Consider the following 18,564-nt stretch of genomic DNA (forward strand, 5'->3'; position numbering starts at 1 on the left):
ACGTTTCCCTAAAGGAAAATGCATGAGACTGTACAAAAGCATCCCAAGGGAAAGTGGAAGGGAAGCTCTCTCACTTGGAACGGTTACAGCTCAAGTGACAACACTCGGCAGACTGCATTGACTTACCCTACATGGACAGGAACAGGAATCAGAATACTAGCTGATCTAATGAGTCTTTTCCATTTCTAGCTTTTATGAGGAATGGCTGTACTGGTGTTGCTGAAAGGGTCAGTCACCTATAAACAAGCACCTTTGGACTGAGAATAAACAAGAAAATCCTTGGAGGAAGTTATGAGAGAGTGGAAACCAAGTCTGAATGCAATGCATCCCCTTCATCCTACAGGAGTTTCTTTGGCAACAGGAACAAGGGAAATCTGCAATCTGGCAGGAAAAATGACTCTCTCAAAGCTGGTTAATATTAGAGTGGTGGTTACATTTTAAAACAGCAGCTTGACACTTTGTGGCCTGCTCCTTCAGGGTCCCATAAGCAACTTTAGATTTTTAACAGTTTTTGCAGATTGCCCTTAAAAGGAGCTAGCAACCTTTATTAAAAGAGTGCCATGTTAGACCACAATATTACAACAATAAACATGACCAGAAAACCATGTGTGTCGTTTTAAGTCCTGGGGAAAACAGAGGTAGCAGGGAAAGGAACCGAGCCACTGCACCGAATATTATGGAGAATTCAAGTTAAAAATTAAATATTCTAAACTCAGAGCTTATTTCTTTCCTTCTATGTCAATGGAAGATTTTAAAAAAATACATCCCAAGAAAACATTGTCTATTTAAATGAGCTCTGAACAAACAGCACCAAACACCAAGAAAAAACAGAAGGAGAGATAAGCTAGTAAATGCCACTTGCCTACACAATTACTCTTGACTCCATCTCTCTTCTGTCAAATATCTCTGTTTCCCTGGAGACCTACAGAGCAGGGGATATTCCAAGACAAGATTGTCATAGGGTCATGGGCATTTGTATGCAATTTACAATTATAAACAGATCTTTTCAAACTCCTAGTGCTGCCTGACAAATTAATTTGGTAGACAACATAGGACTGATGGTCCTGTTTATCCTGAAACAGCAATAGCTCTGAGATGAGAAACCTTCTCCACATTACTCTGTGGCTTGCATCAACCAGCCCATGAGCATCCACCAGAGACCAAAGAAAGTTCAGTTTTCAGTAGGGATGTAAAATCCCAGTTAATCAGTTAACCAGGATCCTGCACTTGGGGAAAAGGGGGGAGGGGGGGGCAATGACAGACCAAGCAGTAGGGTGGGAGGAGTACACATTCCAATCATCCAGGGCAAGAAAATAAGGCTTTTCTGGGGGAGAGAACCATCCAATTGTCACAGAATTTAAACTTAGGCATATTTAGGCCTTGTGCCCCTACCATAACCTTCCAGATAGATAGAAGGAGCACTGGCCAGCACTCGGTGACTACAGTGTTAAATTCAGGTAGCTAGTAAGGTTATTGGAAGGAAGCCAGAAGAACCAATGGGCACAGAGCGCTAAAATTTGAATTGCAAAGAATACCTTGCTTCTACTGGCTCTGCTTACAAAAACTCCCCAGAGCGACAGATTTACTGACTTTGAGGGGTAGCTGCCACCATCAAGCGATTTATCCCTAAAAACTGGGTGGGAACACTTGAATTCTCCCCCAGGGGTACCCCAAGTTCTTTTACCATGAGAGAATTTAAAAAACAAAAGAGAAAAGAAAAACAAAGTGCAGTCTCTGGTATATGACCTCTTCATTTGAGGCATGCAGGCAGACACAGACAGACCTGCTGTTACCTTCCAGGACACAAGAATCAAATCATTACCTTAAAGGTGATTTTTATTACAAAACAAAAGATATACTTGATAAAGCAAACTTGATTGTTAGATGTTACAGAGCAACTAAGGAAAACAAATTAAAACACAGAGAAAACCTCTGGGAACAATTCTTAGATGGTGAATGGGGGAGGCGAAGCATAGATTCATACAGAGAAGTTCAAACCAAACTACAAAATAAAGAAAAATACCATGATCATGACTAGATTCACTTTTTCCCTTTATATACTCATGATCCCTTCTTGGTTCAGTCCACTTCCATGCCCTGAGTTCCTTGGAGGCATGGTAGTCCTGCCTGGGTTTAAATCATTCTTAGTCTCTCAACTCCTGGTTTAACTCCCCCCGCAAGAAAGCAGGCAAGGTATATTATACCATTCAAATTTCAGCACCGTATACCTATTGGTTCTTCTGGATCCCTGCCAACAACCTTGCTAGCTACCTGAGTTTAACCCCTTATTCACCAGGTGCTGGCCAGCACTCCTTCTATCCATCACATGTGAAAACAATGCAATGCTGTCTTCCTAAACCTACAGGCTGCTTTCATGCCTCTGCTCCCGCTCACAGCGTTGCCAGGCTGCAGAAGAGCAAAATTAACAGAAGGATGCTCAGTTTCACACAGCTACTCAGAACAGTGACGACATGGTCAGTTTTCACACTGCTGGAACTTAGCAAAGATATGGGCAATAAAAGTACTAAAGCTATTCACCAAGGATGACGACTTATCTGCCCATGAGCATATTTTTCAACCCTTACCTACTAGCACAGGCTGGATTCAAATCAGAGGGGACCAAAAGAGCAAAGATTCATGTTCTACTAGCATCAACCTGAGGCCAGGTCTACACTGGGGAGAAAGCTGACTTAAGAGATGCAACTCCAGCTATGAGAATAGCATGGCTGGAGTCGACCAAACAATTCAAATTTCTGCAGTGTCTTCATTGCCGGAGGTCAACAGGAGAAACTCACCATCAACATCCCTTACTTCTCATGATCCAGTGGAGTATTCAGGGTAGATGAGGGATGCTGTCAGTGGACAACTTAGTGGGTCCTTACAAGCCCGCTAAATCAAATCCTGGGAAGATGGATCTTCAGAGCGTTGATCTCAGGGTAAGTGTAGACCTGGCCGAAGCCACCAGCATTTCCCACTGCCACCTGGACTATGTTTTTTCCAATCTTGCTGTTCCCTTTCCATAGGCAGATGATTTATCATGCTAAAGTTTGATCTAGGGCAGCAAAGAAATGATGTTCTGTGTTATTAACATCTTCCCAGGCAGAAGAATTTCTAAAGCACCTCACATCACAGCTAACACACCATGACTCCTATCAGGAGGACCTCACAAACTCCTTTCAGACACAAGACAAAGAATGGGGAGAAAGGGGAGGGAAGGAAGAAAGGACTGAGGTGACACCGATAAGGTAACTCTTAAAACAATCTTCCATCCTAGGACAGCTTCTACTGGCTCAATGATACAGCTGCACAAACCTCAATAAAAATCGGTATTGTCTACCTGGCCAGTGCTCCTCAGTTGCCCCTCCACTAGGGATGTTAGCTATCAGGTAACTGAACAGTCAGGGTAACCGCATGAAATCTTTGCCATTACAAGACTATTTGATAATCGCCAGGAGTGGACCCGGAAGCTAGCGCACTCCTGGCCCCACTCCCGGGGAGCACCCTGCTATCCTGCACTGCTGCCTCTGTATCAGAGGCAGTAGTGCAGGATGGTAGGTGAGAGCTGGTCTGTGAAGGGAAAAAGTTTAAAACCAGCTCCCCACACAGACTGGCTGCCTGTTGCCCCGCGCTGCTGCCTGAGACAGAGACAGTAGCATGGGGTAGCAGAAGCCCCTGTCCAAGGGAGGTCCAAGTTCCCCACAGACAAAAGCTGCTCTGTAGGATGCGGAGCAATTTCTGTCCATGGGGCACTTGGACCCTCTGTGGACAGAGGCTGCTTCATGGCAGCTTGCCTTCTCCCTCTCGCCACCCCCACCCCACCCCGCACTGCTGCCTCTGAAAGAAGCAGAAGCGGTGTGTGTGTGTGGGGAGGAGACTTCACCACAGAGCCAGTGCTAGGGGGAACCCCACCACCACCACCCACTTGCTGCAGCTCATACAGAGACAGCAAGGGCGGAAGAGAAACATGGGTAGTCAAGAAGATTAACGGATATGCCAAGGCTTATCGGTTAATCGTATAGTCGACTACATGTTGACATCCTTACCCTCCACTGGACCCATTTTTTAATCATTCATTCTTCACCGACATCCCATGATTGTGTTTCAATCCCTGTAAATTATGTAGATCAGATATGAGGAATCAGAGATATCAGAGACAAAAAAAAATAATGAACTAGCAATTCCCTTAGGGAAATATATGGCTCCTGGAATTATATTGTCAAACTCTTTGTTCAGTACAGCTGTTCGCAGCCCGGAAACTTGGCTTCTGCATCTTTCCATGGGAGACTATTCCCCTCTGTTATTTCACTTAAGGTTTGCTCATTTTATTTTCATCCTATTATTCCTATTTATATTCCTTGGGCTGCATTCCACTGAGTCTTAGGAGTGATACTAGCATCGCTACATGACTCAAACAGCAGGGGCAAGATTTTAAAGAGTGACTAGCAATTTGAGATCCTATCCTAAAGGCATCTCAGGGCAGTGAGGGGCAACCTAGGCTAGTGAGTGGCTCTCCTCCATCTCAGTGGGCCACGAGATTGTCATAACCAAGACGGTCTCCCGGGATTGGGTAGTTTTACTACCTGTGCTTGCATACCTAGAATTTTCAGAGTGTGCTGACCAACCCGTGACAGCACTTTGATTGGAAGCAAGGGGCGCGCACGGCTCTCAGTCAATGTTGCGTGCAATCAGCATACACCTCACTTCACATACCCTTGCTTTACGCGTGTGTCACTTTAGTAATATCAGTAGGAAAAAACTATGCAGAATCTGGCAAGCCTGTGCGTGGGCAATGGTAGATAAAATGTCTCGAGGGCCACACACAGAACCCTAACGGGCCACAGTTGCCCACCAGTGCCTTACGGAGATGGGAGCTGATTTTCAGACAGTAGGTGCTCAGCACTTTCTGAAAAGTGGCTACTCCGAATTAGGGGCTTCCAAAACCATTAGTCACTTTTACGTTTCCGCCCTTAAAGTAAAACTTTGGCACAAGCTGCCTCCCTTCTTCCCTGCCCTGAAGCCTGGTCAAGTGAGGCATTCAGCACATGACTATCTATGAACTTCAGGCCACCTGATGTTCTCAGTCAGCATTACAGAACCTGAAGAAAGAACTGAGCTCCACAAGCACTCGGAGGCAGTTTTTTTGGACGGGATGGCACTAAACCACCCCCGTAGCCAGTCAAGATGGGATGACACAAAACAAAAGCCTGTGTGTAGTGCCATAACTGAAAAGGTTGCATTTGCAAATCCACTGCGTGCTGCACCAATCTTCAGTAACTGAGATACACCATAAATGGAACTTTTAATGCTTCCACACTGACCTTCCTGTGTCCCCTTCGTGAGATTAGAACAGGCAGTTGTCAATGCTCCCTTCCATGACACGCAGCTTTAAGCAGATGTCAAAATTTTACTGTCATTACACTTAATGGTTCCTTCTGAGATCCACTGGTCAGTTTCAGCAGCGGCTGACTTGGGGACGCCTGGGGCAGAGCAGCTGGGGTGCTGCTGGGTTGGTCCAGTAGCGCCGCCGCTCCTCGGCGCTACTGGACCAACCCAGCAGCACCCAAGCTGCTCTGCCCCAGGCGTCCTGATTCAGCCGCTGCTGAATCTGACCAGCAGTGGCTGAATCAGGACGCCTGGGGCAGAACAGCTGGGGTGCTGCCCGGTTGGTCCAGTAGACCAGGGGACCGGGGGGGGAGGGCAAAGCAGAGCCAAGCCTCGGAGCGCGTGGGCAGCGGACAGCCCTGTCCGCTGCCCACGTTTTCCGCCACTTTGCTTCCTCTCCCTGGTCTGCTGGAGACCAGGGAGAGGAACGGCCCCGTTCGTAACTGCGGATCCGACGTAAGTCGGGTCCGCGTAACTCGGGGACTGCCTGTATAAGATAGATGAGCATGGACAATAGAATACCAAGACCAGGGATTTTTTGTATAACTGGACTCCACATTTTCAATGGGAGCTAGCGCTAGATAACAAGCAGGGAATGTTCCCTTGATTCCCTGAAGTCTTGCTTTGATGGAAATTTTCTAAGAGGCTTAAAACACAAGAAAGATTGATGTAAGGGAGAGATGGGAGTGGAAAACACGGGAGTAGCAAAGCCAAGGAAAACATCCCTGGGTTGCTGCTGGATCCTGGGCAGCAGCCTGAAGCCTCGTCTACTATGGGGATTTACCTAATTCTTACTCTGAGTGTACCTGCACAACTGCCTCTCCTAGTGTAGAAAAAGCAAGCCAGTTCTGGTGAGTTGGAAGAGGTAAGCAGCATGATGGGCCACTGTGGTCTGGAAGGGTGTATAAAATTTCCCCATAGCTGCCTTGTGGCTCAGAACTTCTGAGCTACGGAAATCCTCATCCATACTAGGAGCAAAGACTTCAAGTGAGACACCATGGAATGAAAACATGGTGTTCATGAGCTAGAATGGCGTTAAGCGTCTTATCACATGACAGAGCCGGTGTCCCTACATCTCTGACTACCAAAAGAGGGGACTGGATGACAGGGTAAGAGTAATTCATTGGTCTATTCATTTCCTCTGAAGCATCTGGCACTGGTCATTGTCAGAAGAAAGGACACTGAGCTTGATGGACAACTGGTCCAACCCACTATGGCTGTTCTTATGGGCTCTTCTGCTTCACAAAGCAACTAAAAAGGATGTTGTGGGTTGCGTGTTTTCTATCCCTCAGTGCATATCACTGAGAATATCAATTCAGTTCATAAATAAATGATGTTTTTTCTAACGGCCAGTCCCACAGACTCATCCTGCGAACTGAGAATCAAGCAGTGAACTTTTCTACTCAAACAACACCACGAAAAACCTACTCTCAACTGAAGCAAATTACAGGCAAAGGCCACTAACGTATCTGCAATACTCAACTGAGTACTCACTACTAGTGCAGAATCAGAAGCCACAGAGAATTTTCTCGAGTTTCAAGATCAGAGAGTGCACGATTGGCAGTTAAAGAAAAAACACATTTTTGAGAGGACGAGGGAGAGGTAAACTGAGCAAACTTGATCTTAATTTACAATAATGGCCAAATCCTCGGCTGGTGTAATTTGCCATGAGCCCACTGATATTAACGGAGTTATACCACTTTACACTGGCTGAGGATCTAAGCCTTGATCGTGCAGCTTTCCCAGTGGCGATGTTACAGGGTACAACTTCACTTTATTCAGATGACAAGTAACTTCCAAGTGATAAGACAGTGGCTAGGAAAAAGGCCCTGTCCTCTTAAAGAGCACCAGGCTGCGTTGCCATGGCTGGAGGAACAGCACAGTTTCCTAGTGAAAGAAGCTGCAATCTGATTGTGATTTATCACATGCATATGACTAGTCTGAACCCAGACTATGAAATTAGGCCTAAGAACAAAAAGCATTCCGATTTTCTCTTAGTGCATGCTCACCAATCCTCCATCAGAAGGTTACATCAGGAGACAAGCACTTGGCTGGCTGCATGATGGAGCTATTGCTCAAAAAATGGAAGACAGCCAGGCTCTGACAGAATGACTAGGCCTCAGCACAATTTAGTATCACTGGGCTCAAAGGCTGTACTTATCAGTGTTGCCCTGTGAGACAAAGCTGAGTGAAGAAACTCTGCAGGAGGGGTTCTCCACCTGAGAACTGCAAATAGGTAGTCGCAAGCAATTAAGGCTATGTTTAGAGAGCAGGTTTCTTTCAGAAGAATCTTTTTTTGGAAGAGATCTTCTGAAAAAACGTATTTCAAAAGATAGCATCCATACTGAATGGATGCTATATTGCATTTAAGCTGTGATTACTATGGACTGTGTGGCCACTAGGGCACCTGTGCTTTTTCCTCTTTCTTCTTCTTTCGAAAGAATTCCCACTTTCCCATCCACACACGCCTTTTTCTGAAAGAGCTCTTTTGGAAAAAAGCTTCTTCCTCATAGAAAGAGGATTACCAACACCAGAAAAACCCCTCTGTACTTTCGATTGACTTTCAGAAGAACGCGACTGCAGTGTGGACATAACTCAGGTTGTGTCACAAAAAATGGCCGTTTTTCCAACAAAACTCTGTAGTGTAAACATAGCCTCAGGGATGTTAATGATCAATTGGTACATTTCAGTGGTAGGGGCTGGATCAGCCCCCCTCACCCCAGAAAACTCTCATCTGCGGTGGGAGGGAGCACTCCAGCCCTCCCCCGGTTACTCACCCCCGTTTATTTGGTTAACCAGTTAAACTTAATGTTAAACCAGTTAACTAATTAAATGAGATTTTACATCCCTAGCAAGCACCCTGCTCTCTTCTCATATTGCTAAATGGGAGGCTGACCCCAGCTGGATCTTCAGAAAAAATAGGGTTTGCAATCATGCTGCCACCTATGACCAAATTCTCTTTGGTTTATAGCCTTCCACCCACTTAAAATTCCCCATGCAGTCTGTCAACTCGAAACCGCACTTCACTAGGGATGTTGAAAAACAGTAAATAACGTAACCGTGAAACGGTTACAATTCTTAGCGGCTACACACTGTGGGCTCTGCATACAAGCTTTACACTGCAGACCTTGCAGCGCAGAGTGACAGATGGCTTCCCAGGAGCCAGTGCGCGCCAGAAACTGTCTTTTAAGCCAGTTCCTGGCACATACCGGCTCCCGCCTGCCAGCCTCGCTCCTAGGAAGCTGTCTGCCACCCTGTGCTGCAAGCTCTGATACAGAGCCAGCAGCATGTGTCGGAAGCCAGCTCCCCAGGAGCATGGCTGGGAATCGGTGTGTAACGGTTATGGAAACCATTTAAACGATTATACTCTCATATCCCCACTCTCCACCTCAGAGGGTGTTGGTTATTGAGGTGCATTGTTAAAAAGCAGACATGGATGCATTTCAAATGCTGCATGAAGTGGACTTCTTTTATAGATAAAGTGCATAAAAGTATGCAAAATTCTCTGCCTCCATTTGGAGGAAAGGAGCCATATATAGATGGAAGGTGACATTTGTACATGTTAATTTTGTCCTAATAAGAATGGACACTGCTTGTTCTTCAGTTCACCTGATTAAGGGAGCAACTTGTCTGGTCAAGAGTTTTCTCTGAGCAAAAATGAAGAAGCAAATGAACAGCTGCCTTTTCCAGGTTAAGTGTCAGGGAGAGTTTGACAGATAATCCTTTTATTGGTTTCATTTTCTACCCTTTTGTCTATAGCCCTCCTATGGACAAAACCCGCATTCTCAGAAAGGGCACAACTAGAGAAAAGGGGAATTCATCAGCAGTCAAGAGATGACATGACCTGGAGCAACCAAGCAGCTTAGTTCTTGAAGCCTCAATCCTGCACTGCATTACTGTCCTTTGGACAGACCAGGAGCAGCATCAAAGGGGAGTTACACCAAGCTGGGGGAAGACAGAAGAAAAAAGGGTAGTATCTCTTTCCCTCCTTGGCAGCAGTGGTTGAGAAGGAGAAGAAAAATGCACCATTGAAAAGGTAACAGAAGATAAAGGGACTGAAATAAGAAGGGTGAAGCCACATGCACATGCTGTGTCCAACGTGAGCTTTAGAAAGAGGCAGGGAGATTTCTATTGTGGACTTGAGATTGTTTTACTAGTAAAACTTGACATGATTCTATTCTATTGGTCATCATCTGCCACGCACATATGCCAACAAATAGTTCCATCAACAATAACTGAAATTTATACACAAGCAAAGTAAGAAACACAGCTTGAAAGCTTAGGTGTTCCACGTTACTGTATACAAAACATGTTATGAGCTCTGCAGAAAGCATTTATTGGCAGCTCTGCAAAAACAAGACAGCTTATAAAGTTTTAACTTTTTGAATCTCAACATCTAATGTCATTAAATAATTATTACATCAGCCCATCCATCATGATCCCCGACTACGAAAACTGAAATGGATGAAAACGGAATAAATCCTTAATATACATAATGTTTCATAACTGAATAGTTAAATAAGAACTGAAACAAATGAACCACAAACATATGCATTAAAAAAAATCAAATTTTGCCAAGCCCACTTAGAAGGGACAAGTTTACCACTACTTTCCTTCCTTATTTTCACTTCCCACTCCCATAGCCCACAACAGCTGATGTAAAACGTGCAGCGTGGTCAACTTCCAATGAAATGTTGCCTCTCGAGTGCTACTGACTTACAGATACACTCCATACACAACCCTCCGAGTGCCCAATGCTGGCCCGCACTGCAGCTTTGTGCAACAAGAGCAATGCCTCTGAGCTGGGAGACAAGGCCTCTCTCTGATTCAGCAAAGCCCTTGATAAGAAATGTCATCCTTCTCTGGGTAATTTTAGCCAGTCTGATAAGAATCTCTATCAGTCTCAAACATATGGCTAGCTGCACAGCACACAGCAAAGGAGCAGGGTAATTTATTTGCTCGCACTAAGGGCACTCCAGGACCAAGAAAAGCTGATTCAATTAAATAATAAGCTCTAAATTACACTCCACTCTTATTAGGAGGCCTGGTATAGTCCCCAGCTGGTGGGTATACAAGCTAGTCTCAGTGACTAAACAAAATCCCCTGCCCAGCACCTCCTCTCTTCCAGCATTAAGTTACTAAACAGACAATGGTAACTGTGTAAATAATAAAAATACAGAGCCTTACTGGAGTTCTACATATTCCTGCCCAGCATAGCAAATAATACTTACAACTTGCATAGCTCTGTTCACTTAAAGCTCAGACAGCACTGTATAAAAAGGTGGGTAAGTATTATCTTCAATTACAAAAGGGGCAAAGAGTTTAAAGGATACAGTCACATAGCAAGTCAGAAGCAGCTCTTCAGACTCCTGAGACCAGAAGCGCAATTTGAAATTCAAGTTTTATGGCACTAGCAACGCGCAGGCTGCATAAACATTTTCAGCACCCATTACTTCGGGGTATTGGGTTCATATCTAGTAGCATAATACAGGACTACAGGCTTCCCTTTTAACAACGCTACTTACAGATAAGGTGCTCCTCAATATAAGGGGACAGCATCTCCAAGTAGTTTCATGAGAAATATCTAAAGTTCTAATTCTCATTGTTTTAAATAGAAATGTCTACAATTTAAGGTGCCTGAATGTTTTTTCTTTAAACATGGAAAAGTTCATTCCCAGCCAGAGAGGTGGCATGCCAAGTTTCATTCTGAAACTGAGTTTTACAGCTGAGTCACAAACCTTTGAAACTGGGTTTACAAGGAATTGGATCAACCTGGGGTTTCCAAATAGGATACAGAGCCTTTCATCTCTCAGATTCAAACCTAGTCCAGGAGAGAAGTAACTATGTTTATTTTTTTAACTTTCTGCAGGTTAGCCACTGATGTACCTGAAATGAGTTTGCACAGTCTCAGTCAATTTCCTGGTGGACGGGTATCTTCATTACAAGGTCCATCACCATCATCAATACCCTCATTAGAAGTTTCAGCAGCTAACTCAAGGACTGAATGGGCCATGGAAATAAATTTCTCTAATTAGCCCTAAGGGCTGGTCCCTTCAGGTCACAGTTGAGACGTAATCGCAGGGCGGATTAGGGACATAGTGCTGTACTTGTTCTGTGATGTAATACAGAACTTTGACCTGCAGGGCTGTCAGTCTGGAACTTTTCCCCATTGCCAAACTGATCAAAACATTGTAAAATAAAATAGGGGCATGCAATGGAGATGCAGATACAACATTCCCTGCAGTATCACAGCAGCAACAAGACTCAGGAACAATGGAACATGTGGCATACCTTCGCAGCTAACATAGGGGGTATCACTTCTGGTCTTACTGCCCTCTCTTTCTTGGGCTTCTCATTCTTCAGGTGTTTCAGGAGGAATCCTAGCACTTTCCACACTTGTACAAACTTATTATTGAAGAATTTTATGGTGGGACCTGCTTCCCCTTCTGCTTCCAAGCCAGGGGGAGCTCATTTCAGAATGACTGAGAATATATTTGTGGTTGTGAAAGAGAGAGTAAGCGAGAACATATGCACACATAGTGGAAGGGAAGAGAAAAATCTAATGCTATCACTTCTTGAAACCAACGCCGTTTGACTGTAAAAGGTTACCAAATTAATCCTGTAATGTAGCTTGTTTTATTGCTTTTTTTCCCCTTGCATTTCCCCCTCTCACAGTTTTGGAGAACGTGATAGATTACTCAGTTTCACTTTTGTTGTTCCAGATGCTTTGAAAATTGCATTGGCACAAGGCTGCAGTGTGAGAAGCCACTCATAAAAAGCCAGCATTTATACACATTACTTACTCTATGGGTGCCTCGGTTTTGGTTTTTTACCTGCAGATCCTCATGTCACGTGTTCTCTTCATCTCTGAAGACAGGAGACCTCTTTGCACCATAACTTGCTTGTTTTCTACCTGCAGTGTCTTTCCTGAAGCATTCCTTTTCTCTTGGTGTGTTCCATCTCTCCTAAGGTGAGAGATATTCCAGTCTCTTCCTTCTTTTGATTGATCCCCAATGGCAGCAACCACTCCATTTGGTATGGCTAAGTACCCAAGTCCATCTTTTCTTCATTTTTTATTATTCTTGGAATTCAGATTTAAAACCCACCTGCTCCTTTGTTTGTGCCTTGAGAGTCCAGAATGCCTTCACAGTCATCAATGGAACAAGCCAGTTCTGAACACATGCCAACATCGCCTTCAGCATCACTGACAACCTGTGCCAAAGAAACAACAACTTTAGGGTTTCATTTTGGACAGATAGCCCCATCTTTTGCCTCGGCATATCAACAATAATAAATAAAATTAATAAAAGTAGCTAGCTTTTATATAGCACTTCTCATCGGTAGTTCTTAAAGTGATCTCACAATCCTGAACAGATTTGTCCTCACAGCACCCTGGAAGGTAGCGCAGTGCTATTACCCTCATGATACAAATGGAGAATGAAGACACGGGCAGATTCAGTCATGGTCTACATTATAAAGTTAAGAGGGCATCTTATGTTGTCCTAACTATGACAATATGCATACTACAGACTTGCTCCAGACAATATAAGTGTCCTACTGAACTCACTTAGTCATTCCTTCTCCGTAAGAGGTATATGGCAGAGTGGGGAACTGGATCCCAGGTCTCCCAAGAACTAGGCTGGTGCCCTAACTCATTGAGGGTATGCCTATCCTGCAGTTACATACCCACAGAAATCCTGTGGCCAGCTGGCTTAGGCTCAGAGGGCTCCTCACAGCATCCCAGACCCAGAACTCTAGTCCAAGCCTGAACATCTATTCCCCAACTAAATAGCTCCTTAGTTCGGGTCAGCTGCGGAAGTACAGACATAGCCTTCATCTAACCATCCTTCCAAAAATATCTTATACCCAAGTGAGAATGAGAGCTGAACTGCCTTCACAGAACCAACTGAAGGAAAAGCTTGTTCTTGTCCATCAAACAAGCAGACAAAGGACATAAGTTGCTAAGTCAGAATATTGAGTAGGGATGTATTTAGCTAGTGCAAAGGGCTTTAGTCCACGGCAAAGAACCTAGTTCCACATACAAGCTGTATCCCAAAAGGCTTTCATTGAACAGTGTACCGTAAATCGTATACATTTCAGACAGTAGTGGTACAAACACAGTGGATTGAATCCCGTGCTGATTTATACCCTGACTGCCCATGGTTAGTGCAGACGCTGGCCTCCAAGTTTGCAGAAATTTGGTCCAATACTGACACTGGAACAACTGTAAAATTGGAGTCTGGTTTTTAATCCACATTCTTCCAAAACTGGGAGGTGTCCACACCTAGAGTTCGCACCTGCGTGGACATCTCCTGATCCAACTAGGGGCAGAGGCCTTCTGCTCCCAATTACATCAATATGAGTGAAAGTCTCAACCTCCTGAAGCTGGTTGTGAAGCAAGCCCACACGGCACTCAACTGAACCACTTCATCATACAGCCCACGACAGCGGGAAAACGGGAGGTACAGATGAGTGAGCCAAGGATTGTTAACAGATAATATTTTAAAGGGCTGGAGAGACAAACTGGAGAGGCACAAAAAGGCTGCCCTCAGGATACAAGATGCAGAGGAGGTGGCTATTTCACTTGAAATGGGCAGAGAAGAAGGCCCTGTCAAATAACCAAAGAGAACTAGGAAGAGAGAGAAACGATCCATGAGGCAGGCAGGAGCAAATCCTTCCACATGGCAGAAACAAATAGAGAGATTCTGATTTTGGTGGCAGCCAGCAGAGGCATTGGACTATGGGCACGAAGTTGTGTGTTTGTCTTTGTGTCCAAGTAGCTGGAAAGCAGCACAGAGTGGGGTCTAGACTTAAACTGAGTCTCTCCATTACATTACCTGCTTCAGTGGCTCCTGATCTTCAACCCATCCTTATCTCTTAAATTGGCTAGCAACCTTGAGTTTAAAGTCCCACTGAACTCAAAACTAGAGAATTGTGAGTGTGGGTGGGAGTCAGGGGAGAGACACCAAGTGAGTTTACACCTCATTCCAACAGTGGGGAAGAACTTTCCCCTCAGCCAGGCAATGGGAATCCCTGATACAATCCTCTGAATGAGAGGGCGAGCAGTATCATCAATGCAGTGCTATCAGCATAATATAAACGAACACACATAAGAAAAAAAAAAACCTCTCTCATTCAGGCTTGCTTGACATTGACAGCTGCTGCTGGGTTTTCCACGAAGGGAGCACAATTTCTAAGTCATTCACCTCTAGAACATGAGGGCAAGGCCTCCCAAGAAGGAGTGTGACGTGCGCAACATGTCCTGTGGCCATGGAGGCCCTGGTTTCAGATTAACCCTCTCCGTGCATTCGCAGAGCAAACCCTACCCAAAGCTGCTCTCGCCTGGCAGCTGGGTTTCTCACCCTTCTGCAGCGAATGTAAGAAAATCCCCCTTCCTCTGATGGCGATGTGAAATTGTATCGGGTAGAAGAACTCTGAGCCTCCATGCTTTTCCGAGTCAAGATGGTGATATTTAGAAAGAGCGATTCTCTTCTGTTATGTTACACAGGTAGCAGAAAACGTGCCATTGGCAGCTTTCTATTCATTCACTCTCCTCCCCTCCACCTCGAATCATGAAAATGTCCAGCCGCCTATATTGAGGCGGAACCAAGTAAACCTAGACCATCCTCAGCAGCAAGAGAGAGTTAGGTTACATATTAGGAAAAACTTTCTAACTCAGATGATAATTGAGGTCTGCAGTAGGCTTCCAAGGGAGGTTATGGACGTTTTTAAAAGCAGGTTTGACGATAACCTGCCCAGGATCATAGAATTTTATGATTCTATGATCCTGGGCAGGTTATCGTCAAACCTGCTTTTAAAAACGTCCATAACCTCCCTTGGAAGCCTACTGCAGACCTCAATTATCATCTGAGTTAGAAAGTTTTTCCTAATGGCTACATCTACACTGGCCCCAAATACCTGCTTTGCATCCCTTTGCCGGAAAGTCAGAATAGGGAAATCCGCGGGGGATTTAAATATCCCCCGCGGATTTAAATAAACATGTCCGCCGCTTTTTTTCCGGCTTGGGGAAAAGCCGGAAAAAAGCGTCTAGACTGGCGCGATCCTCCGGAATAAAGCCCTTTTCCGGAGGATCTCTTATTCCTACCTGAAAGTAGGAATAAGAGATCCTCCGGAAAAAGGCTTTATTCCGGAGGATCGCGCCAGTCTAGACGCTTTTTTCCGGCTTTTCCCCAAGCCGGAAAAAAAGCGGCGGACATGTTTATTTAAATCCGCGGGGGATATTTAAATCCCCCGCGGATTTCCCTATTCTGACTTACCTACCTACTTTGCATCCCTTTTCCGGAATTTGGGGCCAGTGTAGACGTAGCCAATATGTAACCTAACTCTCTCTTGCTACTGACTGAGCCCATTACTTCTTGTCCTACCTTCTGTGGACATGGACAACAAGTGATCAATGTCCTCTTGACAATAGTCCTTAACGTATTAGAAAACTTAACAGGCCCCATCCCGTAAACCACAGCCGTCTTTTCTGGAGACTTAATGTGCCCAGTCTTTACTCATGGGTCACGTTTTCTAAACCTTTTAGCATGTTTTGTTGCTCTTTTAGACTCTTTCCAACGTATCCATGTTTCTTTAAGTATGGCGCCCAGAACTAGGTAGAGTACTGCACTATTTGATTCACAGGGATGGGGGGAGAGAGCAGCAGAGGCTTCACCAGTGCTGAATCAAGTGGGGTAACTACCTTCCATGTGACATTCCTGTTAATAGAGCCCAAAATGCTATTAGCCTTTTTCACAGCTGCATTGCATTGTTGACTCTTATTCACTTTATCCACTACGATAACCTCAGATGCTTTTCAGCAGCCTGACCAACCGTTTTGCAGTTGTGCACTTGATTTTTCCTTCTAAGAGAAGTACATTGCACTTGTCTTTTTTGTATTTCATCTTGTTGATTTCAGATCTACTCTCCAATGTGTTGTTTGGTTTGAATTCTACTCGTCTTCCAAAGTGCCTGCAAGCCCCTCCCCGACGGGTGTTATCTACAGATTTTATAAGCACTCTCCATTTAATTATCCAAGTTATAAATGAAAATATTAAATAGTACTGGGTCCGGGACTAAACCCGGTGAGATACCCCTAGAAACACTTTCCCAGTTTGACAAGGAACGATTGAAATTATTTTAAAGTGGGTACTCTACTATTTGAAAGACTTTACTCAAAGAATAGTTATCAATCTAGACCACATTTCTCTATTTTGCTTATGAGAATGTCATATTGGTTTGTGTCAAAAGCCTTAGTAAAATCAAGATATATCCCATCGACTGTTTTGGCCCTATCCAATAGATCAGTAACTCTGTCAAAAAAAGGGAATGAAGGTGGTTTGGCATGACAAATCCATGATGGCTATTTTCTTATAATCCTGTTATCCTTATAATTGCTGTTTACAAACTGTGTAATAATTTGTTCCACTGTCCTTCCAGCATCCACATTAGATTGTCTGGTTTGTAATTTCCCAGATCACCTTTGTTCTCTTTTAAAGACAATCCTTCAGGAGTTCTCCAAGGATAATTGCTAACATTTCCAAGATCACTTTAGCTACTTTCTTAAGTAAGCTAGGATGAATTTAACCACCAGGCCCTGCTGATCTGAATACATTTAATTTATCAAATATATTTTTTAATCAGTTCTTCCTCTGTTTTGGCTTGAGGTGAATCAGATTTGGAAACTGGCTCTTTCTGCTTGTCAAACATTAGTGGCAATCCTCATGGCCATTAGAAGTTCTTAAGGTGCCAAGGGGTAAACAGAGCGCTGCTTTTCTATGGTGACAAGAGCTCTGCCTCACACACACAGGACTTTTTAAAGGTAGATATTGTAGAAGCTGTAGAAACCATTTTCATATTTAGCTAGAAGCCATCTTGTATAACAGAAACCATTTAAGCTTTTTTCTCAAGCACGTAGACCAGAGTGAACTTTCTGTCACTCCTACAGGATAGGCTATTGGTATGTGTTAATTGGGCTGGTTGGGACAGGAGATGCACTCCCTCGTACCTGTCCGCCATCTTGTTGATAAGGCTTTGTTTTTCCAAATTTAATTGAGGATTTCTGTAATTGGATGCCCTGACGTCAGACTGTTTGGCTAAGGGTATAAAGATACTAGGATTGATTGTATTAGCAGCTTTACTGGGCCCGACTTTGCTGGGACCATGTTTGGCTCACTTTGCTTTACTGATCAATAAAGCAATCAGTTGTTAGCTGCCTAAACAGAGAGGAGCATATTTTTGCTTCGACAATATGAAGGCTATCAACTCTGACTCAAGTTGTTCCCTGCTGCCCCCCGCCACGACGAAATGTCATTTTCCAATATCCTATAAACATTTCCAGGATTGCTTTCAATACTCACAAGGATATTGATACGGATGCTGGGAGACTCCAGGCCAATCCTGGAAGGGTGGCAACTCTAACAGATACAGATGTCAAGCATGGGTTTGTGGCGTGTCTTCACCAGTGGACTGGGAAATTCTGGGCCTTCTAATCAGAAGGCTCTTTCAGGTGTCCTTAAGATGCATGACGCACTCTGCTTACTAAACACTTCCCTGCCACTCTTCCTAGGTCACAATGGTTCTGCCACAAATACAGACACACTGACAATCAGAGAGAAAACTCCAGCACTGTTAGTAATACTAAACATGGCATCAGGGAGCTGCGCTGTGCTGAAACTGGCTTTCCCTTGGAAGAACAGCACATGTTGGGGATTAGCAAGGTGATGCTACAATGCTAAATCTGACACATGATGAAGAGAGCAGCAGCTTCCCAGGAGTACATAGAAGGACCCAGATATATTTTTTCACACCTTCCTATCTGCACCAGTGGAACTCACTCTGGTCTCAAACTGAATTAAATTATATCCATGCAAACAGAGGCATTATCCCTAAGGGTTTGCACCACGGTAGCTACATTGAGAGGGGACACATCCACAGTGTGGACAAGACTTGAACTGAGTATTAAGTATAGAAGAGTAGGTTTAAAAATCTGATAAAACACACCAAGGATAATTTGGATTCAGATTGGACATAAATCAGGCCTGGATTAGGGATGTTAAAGACTAGTTGACTATCTGATAAGCAGTTGCTTATTAGATAGTCTTTTGACTAGTTGATTCCCCCACCCCCACTTGCTGCCTCTGAGATAGAGGCAGCAAAGGGGGAGGGGGAAGGGGTACTTCA

At 44.3% G+C, this 18,564-nt stretch overlaps 1 protein-coding gene across 9 annotated transcripts in view; it reads right to left on the minus strand.

The window, feature by feature from the left end:
• LOC149525238 (uncharacterized) overlaps positions 1–18,564 on the minus strand; it is a 242,928-nt gene that overhangs the window by 50,267 nt on the left and 174,097 nt on the right. For 3 of the 9 annotated variants that reach the window (XM_089776168.1, XM_089776166.1, XM_089776170.1), the window contains exons 5-6: positions 12,489–12,594; positions 12,216–12,347 (exon numbers count right to left, since the gene is read on the minus strand). In XM_089776168.1, coding sequence (XP_089632294.1) covers positions 12,292–12,347; positions 12,489–12,594 — 162 coding nt within the window. In that variant the 3' untranslated portion in view covers positions 12,216–12,291. Of the gene's footprint in view, positions 1–2,795; positions 3,053–5,619; positions 12,595–18,564 lie in introns of those variants that run through there. The other 6 variants (XR_016348679.1, XR_016348678.1, XM_089776171.1 and 3 more) reach the window with 4 other exon arrangements.

This window comes from Pelodiscus sinensis, chromosome 2 (genome assembly GCF_052426305.1).
Source record: "Pelodiscus sinensis isolate ZL-2025 chromosome 2, ASM5242630v1, whole genome shotgun sequence".
Classification (NCBI taxonomy): Eukaryota; Metazoa; Chordata; order Testudines; family Trionychidae; genus Pelodiscus; species Pelodiscus sinensis.